Raw genomic sequence first — 12,416 nt, 5'->3', positions numbered from 1 at the left:
TTGAGAGAATTATAATTTTCCTTTATATTGTTTAGTAAGATAGAGAGAGTTAAAATGATGAATGATAATTATTTATGAAATTACTAACTTATCTATTTAAACTATCTTTAATAATTTATTTAAATGGCAAAATAGTCTTTTTAAGTTTAAATATATTTAAAAATGAACTATTTATAATATTCTGTCGTTTTATTGAAAAGGTTCTAAACTGCTGTTATAAAGCCTTCACCCACTATGTGAGACAATTTTATTAGATACAAAAAGTCCCGTGCGGAGTAATTGTGAAATGGTTAATGAATTTATAGTCCATTTGGTCCCCTCCTTTAAAAAGCAAATTTTGTAAGAGTGAGTTTCTACTTAAAAGATTCCTAACAATAAGTATCAGAGCCAATTCACTATTATTGATTGGTTTAAGAGGCTTAATGTTTGTCGATAATGTAGACCGTGGCTGATTTGGGTCAATGTCAAAGTAGACTAGATTGACGTGCATTGAGCCTGTGGTAAAGGGTTCTTGGCCACATTAAATAATGGCTGTCGTATTTACTTTCCAAAATTGATCCTCTATCTATGAAGAACCAAACGACACAATTTTTTAAACTCAAAAATTCATCCTCACAAGGTCAACCCCATTTAGGTTGTACTAGCGTAGACTTACAATATTCATAGGCATAGTAAAATTGCCATTTGAACAACATTAGAAATAAAAAATATAAACGATTCATGTAGTCAACATTATACCACAACAAACACTGTACAAATAAAAAGCGATGACTACTACAAGAGGCAACGCTCTCCAATTATGTTTTACATCCCGAAGTACTGATCTACTGGCTCGAGAGAACCTTAGATAGAGTGCTTTGCACGGATGCAATTGAATCGATAGCAGTCTTGGCGAGCCAGCTGATCCCGACTTTAAACCTATGTTCATCGGTCGGTAATCTAATCAAGTATGCTATTTTCCTTGCTGCCAAAAGGAAGGGAAGCGCAACGGATTAGCTGCTGCAACAGAAATTGTGAGAAATAGTAAAAGGAATAAAGGGTGCATTTTGGACTTTACCAGTATGACCAATTGGACCTTCTATCGTAAGCCCCTCGACGAACGTCGGAGAAAGTGCAGCATCATTCCTCCCCAGAGTCATCATTTCACCTAAATTCTGAAACCTAGAGGCCACAAAAAAAGGTCAAATTGAGGTGTGTATATACATGTATTAGCAGTATTTGAAAAGATATTGAACAGTACTTTAGTTGCAATTCCAACAAGAATAATCTATAGAGCATTGGAGATATAATGGAAATTTTTGTGATGTTATAGACCAAGTAAAAAAATTGGATAAGCAACCACATTGACCCCGAAAACCCCAATCCATGAAACTCAAGTGAGTGTTACCTATGCTTTTGCAATATCTGGAACATCAATTAATAAACCCGCATGGTGCTACGAATCAAACCAAGTAGAAAAGACTTTGAGATCAATTCTAGGATGAAATCCTGAACCATATTAATAGGGGACTTCCCATATCTCCCAATACATTACAAACCCACAATTTCCTATATAAAGTAACAGCTATAAATATGAATGTATTTCCAGCCGAAAGCTATATACGCATGACTTTGCTACTATCCAGATGAAAGTTGTCATGTTGGCAATGTATTAAAGTTTTCCACCATATTCGAACTCTATGTATTGAAGCAAATACGCAGTAAATTTACTTGATTTTAAAGCGGAACAACTAATGGGGATTTCTAGAAGCTTAATCCACCTTCTAAACATGAAATGATAATGACTTATTATTCGAAAATTGTAGTAAATAGCAATTTAGAAATTGTAGTAAATAGCAATTTTTAAATCTAAATTAAATAAATAGTAGATTTTAAAACTATTTGAAGTAAATAGCAGTTTACTGTGTAAATGTTTCATTTACGATTGGTAGAAAATAATTTACGTGGTAAAAAATATCAATTGACATGGAAAAAAAATCTTTTTACTAGTAGTAAATGAAATGTTTATACAGGAAACTGTTATTTACTTCAAATAGTTTAAAAATCTGCTCCTTACTTAATTTAGTTTCAAAAATCTTCTATTTACTACACTCTCCTTTTATGAAAGCACTGATTAGCCACCGCCACAATCAACTTAAAGTCATGTGGAAAGGAGAGATTTCACACACACACACACTTAGATATCAAAATCCAGATTATTGTTGTCAAATTCTTCTTCTAGTTTATGTGGACAAAATCATCCTTATAGGGTGATACAGAGTTATCTTGATTCATCAGTTTTAGTCCTTAATGCACCTTTCTACCTTAATCTCATTATGGCTGGGATAAAATATATTTAGAAAAAGGAGATGCCACATTAAGATTATGGAAAAAAACAGTTCTGGAAGCCATATTAAGTAAATTAAAAAATCTGAAAATGTTACCTAAAAATTCTGAAAACGGCTCTTGAAACAATTTCCATTCAACTCGAGATGCATGTTACCAATGGAATGGATATGTATCTTATATTTTATATACTATATAGATGCGTAAATGAATCAGTTAAAAAGAAAACAAAAAATGACGGCACCCAGGACTGCGGTTCAAGTACCTAAATGGCAAAAGAGGACGGTCATTGATGGCAGCCCAAAGATTCCAACCAGCAAAGTCTGCTTGCTGAAAAGCAACCTGGCAAGAGTATAGAGGCTAGTTTAGCCAAAAGCAATTTGAATCCAAGTAGATGGAGAATATTTTGTTAAACAGATGTTTGGAGAATTTCAGCCAAAATCTCGTTAATCCTAAAAGGGAAAGATATAGGGCATGTTCTTTTGTCCATAAAACTCAAAAAAAGACAACTTAAGTTTCAACTTTATTCAAGTTTACGTTCTTTTAAGTTTTAATTTTATTCAATTTTACTCAACTTTATTCAAGTTCTAACTTCAACTCAAGTTATAACTCAAATTCAACTCAAAAACTACACTCAAATTATACTCCAAAAGAACAACCCCGTAGGTACTTGAATACACCTGTGCAGTGGCAGGAAGAGCCCTTCCATTTGAGTCCCTCAGAGTAGACGAGTCGCCAAGTGCGAATATACGTGGATGGCCCTTAACACGAAGAGTTTCATCTGTTTCTGCTTGACCCCGAGCATTTAGGGGAAGCCCATGGGGCCAGTCACAAGGTTCCACCTGCGGAAGAAGAGGTTTAGAGCCAACAGTCCATAACACTAGATCTGATTCCAGAATTTGACTCTTCAATCCCCTCTCTGCAGGCTGAAGCTCCAATATGTACTTTTCCAAATCACTTTCTGTAGGAATTTCCTTGACTACACTCTCAACTGGCTTCACTGAAGATTCCACATTTCCCGCTCTTCTTATAGAGCGGACAAGATAACCCAATAGAAGTTGAACTTTCCTTGTTGAAAGAACCTAATATCCAAATAACAGCAATATACACAAAACAGAGTATGGTATTGGATCACCAGCATGAAGAACATTAGAAAGGAAAATAAATAAATAAATAAAAAAGAAACTCTCAATACACATGGTTGTGAATGTCTAATGAACTCAACTGTCGTACAAGACAAGTTAGCCAAACCATAAAAACTATAAAACTTCTTATACAACTTCTTCACAACTCACTTTGAGTGCAGCCTCCCTGTTACCAGGAGGCGCCAGTGGACAAATTGTCTTTTCCACATTGATTGCCTGTACCGTTCCTTTATCTTGCAGTCTCTCAGATATTGTGGCTGCCAACTCTACTCCAGAGTAACCACAGCCGACAACAGCAACACGAATCAGAGAGTTCTTACCAAAGTTTCTCCTCTCCAGTGTTTTTAACTTGTAGTCAACCCTCTGCATCACAAAAATATCAAGTTATAAAAGGATTAAAGATAAGGAAAATTATAATCTGCTATGTGATGCAGCACTAGAGAGGAAAAGGGAAAGGAGAAGAAGAAGGGAAAGGAGAAGAAGAAGAGAAAGAGGGGGAAGCAATATGAGAAGTTCAATTCAATATTCAAATCATAACAGTCTGCATTGTCTATAACAAGGCAGCCAATTTATAGGCTAATTACAAAACCAAAACCGGAAATTAAATTAAATGCATAAAATCAAACCCAAAATAAAAGAAATCAAATAAAAATCAATCCTATCAATCAAATTTATTTTCTATATTTGTCTTCTTCAAAGTCAACTTCGTATTCTTCATTACAATGTTAAAAACAAAAATGTTCACTCAAAGAATGATGTTAAATATTTTTCCAGGAGTTACTCACACGAGCATCTTCTAAGGTGGAGAATGGTAATGCAAATTCTGCTGCTCCCGGTACAAGGTCAAGTTTAGTTTCAGCTCCCAAAGCAAGAACCAGCCTGGCTGTCCACGGCCAAACAAGAACGAAAGGATAACTAAAAAGTCAAGCCAGTACGAACAATCCATTTTTGAGGGCAACCAAAACCAATCAACAAACTTCACGTTATTAGACAAAGTGGAGCATATCTGAGTTGTAAGATTTCAAAATTCACAAGTTTCATGAAAACTTCCTATCTTTGTATCACGTCAAAATCCTATTCCTAACTCTAAACTAATGGAACCAACTCCAGACTTCTTCAATAAGTCCAGTTTGGAAAATGAGGTGTAGTTTTTGAATGGAAAATGAGGTATAAGGCTTTTGGTAGAGAAGATTCGGGGGCTGGGTAGACGAAGGAATATACGCGGATTAAAATTCTGTGCGCCCCGTCATATTTCGTCTGTCCACATTTGGATGGATTTTGGGAAGAATAAGACTTAAAGGGAAAGAAACAAATTAACTATTTCATCTTTTTTTTTTCTTTTTTGGGAAGTAAGAGCCCTGACCGGACCTCTTAAACACATTTCAGTGGTAAAACAGCAATTATACAAATAAACTCTCTACTCTCTTTTTTACCAGCAATACCAAACAAAGGAGAGTATTTCTAGTTTCTTTCAATCCCATTTTACAAAACATTAAAGAAAGGCAATTTCTTTTCAATCCATCTCATTTTCTATCTTTCACACTTTATCTTTCCTTTCCTTTTTCAATCACTACTACTAAACAGAGTTTTAATCAGGTAAGTGAAATATCATTCCAAGAAGAAAGCAATTTTTCTTGCTAAGAAAAGTATTGCCTTTTAGCAAAATTTAAACTAGAGATGAGAACATTAAAAATATTGCCTGCTAAATGAAATATTGCCTTTTAAACTAGAGATAAGAACATTAAAAGTGTTGCTAAGAAAAGTATTGCCTTTTAATATAAGAAAATTGAGTAATTTGGGGAAGGTTAAAATATATACCAGTCATATTCAATAAGAAGACCACTTTCAAGATGTATTGTCCCTCCACAAGTAGAACTTGAAGGTCCATTCCATCCCAAATGATCACATGGATGTAAAGATTTAACCTTGTCTTGGAAAAACAACACGCTGGTACTCGCCAGCAAATCTGTGAACCGAGGAGCTATTTCCCATTCATCTACTTCTGTAAACAATCGGGTAGGTGTGAGTAGGAGAAATACAAATAAACTATATAAGGAAATAGCTTCTTTTTTTTTTTTAATGAGAATCAGGAAACTTTATTGATCAAAAAAGGATACAACAAAAGTTTCAGGATGGAAGAGGAATCCATCAAAAGGAAAAAACAAAGAGGAAAACAACTATAATAAACTAAAAAACAAACAAAACCAAGAACCTAGGCCCCATCTTATTTAAATTGTCATCACAGCTTAACATGATCAGTGACATTGGAAAATGTTTATTAATTTCCTAACTAAAAAGAGGAATTAATAAATAAATAAATAAAAAGAGCAGGAGAATGTTATTTAATGAAAAACAACATACCTCCAGATAAAAGCTCATATAGCATTGGCTTAAAAACAAAGCGTTCTGACTGATCAACAAGAAGCACCTGGAATTAAATATAAAGTATCCGTGAATAACAATATGGGAATGATCAACAGTCCCTTAGAGTTTAGAGGTCAGGGCTATAATAATAGAATCCTTTAAAGGATATGCAATGTGAAATTTCAACAATATACACTTTCAATACACACGCATATCTGAAGCAACTATATGTCAAAAGTCTTAAGAAATAAATAGGAAGCAACTATATGTCAAAAGTTTTAAGACATAAATAGGGCTGTGCACGGTCCGATCCGGTCCCAAACTGCCAAGTTTTTCAGACCGGACCATTTTGGAAGTTTGGGAAAATTCCAGATCAGACCGACCGTATCTGGCAATGAGGCTGGGACAGGGTGGTAAACGGTATCACTAATGAGACATATATAGCTCTAATATCTAAAAAGCTTAACTCGTGCAAAATTAGTGACTTTAGGCCAATCAGCCTTGTCACAAGTTTGTACAAGATAATTTCAAAGGTATTAGCTTCCCGTTTGAAAGATGTTTGGAAAGAACAATCTCATAGGCGCAAGGTGCGTTTGTAGCAGATAGACAAATTCTTGATATTGCTCTCATTGCAAATGAAGTGGTAGAAGATTATTGTGCTGGCGGGATGCAAGGTGTTGTTTTTAAGATTGACTTCGAAAAGGCTTACGACCATGTTGAGTGGGAATTTCTGGATTTTGTTTTGGAGAGGAAGGGATTCGGTGAGAAGTGGAGGAAATGGATTAGAGGTTGCTTGTCATTGGTATCCTTCTCCGTGATGATAAACGGTAGGCCAAGAGGAAAATTAAAGGATCGAGAGGTTTGAGACAAGGGGACCCATTGTCTCCTTTTTTGTTCACTTTGGTGGCAGACACACTTGGAAGATTAATGGATAAAGCCGTAAATCTTGAAGTAATTCGGAGTCTGGAAGTGGGGAGAGCGGGTCTTAAGGTATCCCATTTACAATTTGCCAATGACACCCTTTTCTTTTTGGAAAATGGGGAAGAAAACTTATGCTCACTTATGACCGTCCTTGATGTTTTCTGTTTAGTTTCTGGTTTTAAAATAAATTTGGGAAAAAGTATCATATTAGGTATTAATATTGAAGAAGAGGAAGTCTTGAGTTTGGCCAGCCGGGAGGGTTGTGCGGTTGGCTCTTGGCCAATAAATACCTTGGTCTCCCACTCAGTGGGAATCCGTTGTCATCATCCTTTTGGGAATCGCTAGTTTCAAAAGTGACAAAGAGGCTTGAAGGTTGGAAAAAAGCTTTTCTGTCTCATGGGGGGAGATTGACTCTCATAAGATCGGTTTTGTCATCCCTACCGAGTCTCTGGATCATATCTTCCTTCATTGCCCTTTTCCCTGAATATTTGGAACCGAGTGCTACGGGAATTTGATTTTTCATGGGTAATACCAAAGAGGGTGGTGGATCTTTTCAATGGTGATTTATTAATTGGGAGAATCTTTGGAATGGTGCTTTATTAGCCGTCACTTGGTCATTGTGGCTAGAACGGAACTACAGAATATTTGAAGACACTCAGGAGGATAGTGAAGTAGTTTTGGGTAAATTATTGTACTGGGCAGCCTTATGGCTTTTTCAAACTAAAGGCTTTTCTAGGTTTTCTTTTGCAGATCTGTTAAGGGGATGGGACTTGGTTTTTCAGTAATTAGGGCTGTTCAGTTTTTCTTTTCTTTCTTGCTTTAGTCTATCATTTTTGTATTTCTGTTGGCGGACTCCTTGTCCCCTCTTTTCATTAATAAAGTTCTTCCGTTTCTTATCCAAAAAAAAAAAAAAAAAAAAACAGACCGTTTCAAAATGGTCTAGTCTGGTTTAACCACGGTTTGGACTGTGGCATACTAGGTGTGCAACTGTGACATTGTCTAGGACAAATAAATCAATGTAAATGAACGTACAATTTGGAATCTCAACTTACCTGAGGCTTTTTCTCATCAGGCCACACAAGTGATTCAAGTCGTAAAGCAGTATAAAGACCTCCAAATCCACCACCAAGTATACATACCCTCGGTTTCTGGAAGAAAACAAGACCTGTTGCTAAAATATATGTTGAACCACGCTAAAACATTCTCATGATTACATGTGGAGAGTAAGTAAATTCTTTCATAGCACGAGCATAACATACGGCCAACTTATTTTTTTTTTTTGGGTAAAATTAACATACGGCAAACTTCAAAGTAACCACAAACCAGAAAGTCCAGTTAAAAAAACTCAATAATTAGTTGCCAATATTTTGTAAATTCAAGAATTTAATCAGTAAGAAAATACTCCAAAAAACTCAATTATCAAAAAAATATAAAGAGCATTTTCATTAAAAGTTGGACCTTGTTATCTACTTTAAGAACACTAGTGTAAGCACTTTGGCATAGTAACATCATGCTATTTTTAGAGGGGGAGGGGGAACATAAAGACAAAGAAGTTGGCAAACCAATCTCAATTAGCAGAATATGCAAAAACTAAAAACACATAGTGCCCGTTAGGTTCATATGTTTGAACAAAAATTTTTAAATTTTTATGAGAAAAAAAAAATAGCAAAAAGGTTTGCATTGTGGTTCAAAGTCAAATTGCAAACCGAGCGGCACAATAGTAGTTGGACAAATATGTATCATCCGTTTTTTGTCTTGTTTTCTGTCTAAACAGTCGAAATTTCAACACAATATCATACATTGTTTCAAGTTTAGGTAAGTTGAATGGAATAGATAAATACACAAGACAGTCAACAACAACAACAAGCCTTAATCCCAACTAATTGGGGTCGGCTAAATAGATTTCACTTTTCCACACAACTCTATTTGAAATTAAACTTTTCTGAAGGCTTAGATCTAGAATGTCTTTCCTAACGACTTCGGTCCACGTAATTCTTGGTCTACGCCTCCCTCTCCTAGTATTAGGTATAAGAATGTCCTCCCAAACATGAACTGATACTTCTAGCGGTCTACGTTGGACATGTCCGTACTACCTCAAGCGGCATTCGCGCACCTTATCTTCTATTGGTACTACACCACTTTACTACAAATAACTTCATTCATAAATACACAAGACAGTCATTATATATTTTTACGATTTTTAGCATTGTGTCCCTACACTTCTCATGGTTTGGCAATTGCGTCATCCATCTTTCTTTCTTTTTTCCCTTGGAGATTTAGGCCTTGAATTTCTAAAAGAGTATTAATTAACTCCAAGGAGTTAAATTCTATGGAATAATTTTGTGACTAGACCAGTAACTTAGATTACAAAAGTGCCAAAAAATAACTCAAATTGTAAAAACTTATGTATTAGATAGAATTCTCATTAAAAACGTTGGACCTTGTTATCTGGCCAAGCATACAAGCGCCGTGAGGCTTCATCTTCAGAGATATCTGCAACACCTCGTCCATTGGGTTCCACTGAAGAAGAAGAAGATGAAGCAAATTTCAATGGCCTAACCCCTTTCCTTTGAGAATTTTTCCTGGGAAACGAGAAGTCGGTCCCACTTCTTCTCGAAAACCCAGAAAACAAATTGCTCCATTGCTTAAGCTTAACCACGCCTGAAATTTAACCATCCAATATAAGATAGAAATTCGGAATCTCAGCAAAATCCAACCCGCAAGATATGAACTTGAAATGCATTTTTGTTTGCCCGGAATCATAATTTAGTATGTTCGAGTTCTTAAGAAAGCAGACGAACCCATTTGGGCAAGGCTTAGAAAAAGAGATTGAAAACATAAATATGAGAGAGAGAGAGAGAGAGAGGACGTACGATTGAAAGGTGCGAGCGTCGCAGAAGCAGTTAGCGCCATTTCAGTTAGAGAGAGAGAGAGAGAGAGAGATGAAGTTATAGTTATGAGCAAAGCTCTGTCCACGTTTGGCTGCGGTAGTTACACGGAGGGCGTTCTTCCAAGGTTTCATACGGAGAAAAGAAGATGAATAACTCCTTTTTAATCAAAGTTTAAATTTTATTAATTTAAATAAAAAAATTTAAATTGTACAGTTTAAATTAATATTTAGATGTGTAATTAAAATTTTAATTTAAATATAAAATAAAATTTAAATTTGTATTTAATAAGTGTGAAAAGTAAAGAATGTGAATACTTTTTACTGTTTAAAAATAGTTTAATCGATTGAATTTAAGAGGTAGGCTAAACTCTAAATTAGATTATTAAACTCAAATGGTAAATATAATTCAAACGACATGCTTATTAAATACTAGTTTAAACTATAATTACTATTTAAACCGAATTAAACTAATGAAACAATCGGGGCCTAAGTGACTAACAATACTATAACCTAATTTATTTTAGTGTGCTCGCTTCTTTAAGGAGTTGAATTGAATTGAATTAAACTAATAAAACAATCGGGGCCTAAGACACTAACAATACTCTAACCTAATTCATAACCTAATTCATAAACAATACTATAAACAATACTCAGACTCGGGTCCTCAGTGTGCTCGCTTCTTTGAAGAGTTCATATCAAATATTTAAATTAGCTATAAGTCACTAACAATACTATTAACAACATTTAAACATCCTATACCATCCTTTAACATAATCTCATCACATATAATATCAAGTAGAACAAAATCACAACTTTCGAAATTACAACCTAATTCTCAAAAGTTGACAGAAAGACCTTTATTCACTTAAAAATACATAACAATTTCATCATAAGTCAAAATTAGTTATCCAATTTCATCTTAAGTCGAAAAAATTCCTCATTTAACCAGTTATCCAATTTTAACTCAAATTCAAAATTACATAAAGTCAAAATCTAATTTTTTTTGGGGCCCAATAGATTTGGCGGGTACAATGTGTACAAGGTATACGCATATAAATACCGAATTTGGTGGTGTCAGTACTGACGCGGATGGAACACACGGCGTTCACAGAGGAGCTACGGTAGGACCTCCAACAAAGAAGAGGGGATCGGCTAGGCCCAAAGTAAGCTGAAGAAAATGGATTTTAGGGCCCATTTGTCACCATCTTACCAAGATGCCAACTTACGCACATGGGAGGACTTTTGATGCAATCGTGTAGATCGCATAGATGAAGTGTGGTGGGAAGAGTAACTGAACAGTCGATGGAAATTTGGCTTGAAGAGTGTGGAGAAGGCTATTTGGAGAAGTGCTATGAGGACAAGCACATGTTGCCTCTGGAGCAGATGTATGACTCGATTGGTATGGATAAGGCTATTTAAAAGTGTTGGTGAATTCTCATTCCGGAGAAACGCAGGTTGCTCCGTGAGCAAGTTTTATGAGCTTTTAACAGAGGAGGCAAAGTCAACTTTAAAGGAACATAGGTTGCTCTGAAAGTAGACGTCAGCAAATGAGTTTTACGACTTTTTGGAAGTGTGCTCTAGAGTGGCAAGATTTGGCAACAAAGGCGGATTTTCAGACTTCTGGAGAAATATCAAAAACTTCATATATAGCTTTTAGACGATAGATCATGGAAGCTATAAAACATTTGCTAAACAAACACGGTTTGTAAACCGTTTTTATTTTCGTGCATTTTTGTGTCTCAAAATTCGTGTAAAAACATTTTTTAAAATAAATAAATATCAATTCTAAATGCACCATAAAGTTGCCACATAAATTTGCCAATATGAATAACGGATTAAGAGGCATAGTAACCTTGGCGACTGAACATTTGAGAGAGAGAGACAGATAGATCGTGGAAGCTATAAAAGATAGAATCAAAATCAGAATGAACCTCATAACACCTTTATATAAAGTTAAATATCCAAAATTACAGGGTAAACAAAATTTAAGAAAATTATCATTTGCTTTTGAGAATTCACAAGATTTTGCTGTTGGTGATGCTCTTGACGTTAACTATACAGTGAGAATCACGAAAAAATGAGGGCCAATTTGAGACGGTGGACCACAAACTAAACGGTAAAAAATAAAACCATATCGATTTAAGCCCCAAAAATGGAAGAAAAAAAGTTAATAGAAAGAAGACGAATAGAGGGAGAAAGATACAAACTATCTGACGGCTTCTTCAGAGTTGTAAAAATGAGAGAGAAAAAAAAAAAAAAAAGATATGTTCTGCTGTACTTTTCAATCAAAAATCTCAAATCCAGAAAAGTGTAAATCTCAGGTAAAGACGCCGCAGCACCTCTTAATTAAAACAGATTGAATTTTACTATATATTGTAGGAAGTTGAGCTTTTACTGTTTAAAGAATCGTGTGAGTTCTTTTTATCCCTCAACTTTTTAAAAAATATCTTTTCATTTTTTGCTTTTATCGTTTTACTCTCAATTTTTTATTCATTTATTATTTTTTGTTTAGGCATTTTAGTCATTTTCCTATTATATACTAAATACCTTAAAAAACTTATGGAGAAGTTTTGTTAACTTTTTTCTTTTTTTTTTGTTTTTCTTTTTTTTTTTGTTTATTACTCATTTAATGTTAATTGAAGTGAGAAAATGTACTTTAAATAGTACACTTTTAATCAAAATAACGTAATTTTATTACTCATTTAGTGTTCATTTTAGTCTTTTTTTTTACTTTCTCTTGACTTTTTATCCTAAAATTTATTTTTTTTTTA

The 12,416-nt window shown here is 34.7% G+C and overlaps 1 protein-coding gene across 1 annotated transcript; it reads right to left on the bottom strand.

Annotated features, from left to right (window-relative positions):
- Nucleotides 1–513: 513 nt before the first annotated feature.
- On the bottom strand, nt 514–9,757 carry LOC21407825 (alternative NAD(P)H-ubiquinone oxidoreductase C1, chloroplastic/mitochondrial). The gene is made up of 11 exons (XM_024167751.1): nt 9,629–9,757; nt 9,196–9,416; nt 7,808–7,903; nt 5,832–5,898; nt 5,289–5,472; nt 4,256–4,349; nt 3,621–3,833; nt 3,006–3,407; nt 2,591–2,667; nt 1,058–1,161; nt 514–964 (listed from the first exon to the last, which is right to left on the bottom strand). The coding sequence occupies exons 1-11, from the start codon at nt 9,666–9,668 to the stop codon at nt 825–827; spliced, it is 1,638 nt and encodes a 545-aa protein (XP_024023519.1). The 5' UTR covers nt 9,669–9,757; the 3' UTR covers nt 514–824.
- Nucleotides 9,758–12,416: the final 2,659 nt, after the last annotated feature.

Source organism: Morus notabilis, unplaced genomic scaffold (genome assembly GCF_000414095.1).
Source record: "Morus notabilis unplaced genomic scaffold, ASM41409v2 Scaffold172, whole genome shotgun sequence".
Lineage (NCBI taxonomy): Eukaryota > Viridiplantae > Streptophyta > Magnoliopsida > Rosales > Moraceae > Morus > Morus notabilis.
Note: the sequence above shows the minus strand (reverse complement) of the source record. Positions and strands in the feature narration are given on the sequence as shown.

Coding starts and splice junctions, on each gene's coding strand:
- LOC21407825 (XM_024167751.1), bottom strand. CDS start 9,668: ATGGCGCTAACTGCTTCTGCGACGCTCGCACCTTTCAATC. Junction 9,417..9,628: donor GACGCTCGCACCTTTCAATC/GTACGTCCTCTC, acceptor GTTAAATTTCAG/GCGTGGTTAAGCTTAAGCAA. Junction 5,473..5,831: donor ATATGAGCTTTTATCTGGAG/GTATGTTGTTTT, acceptor GATTGTTTACAG/AAGTAGATGAATGGGAAATA.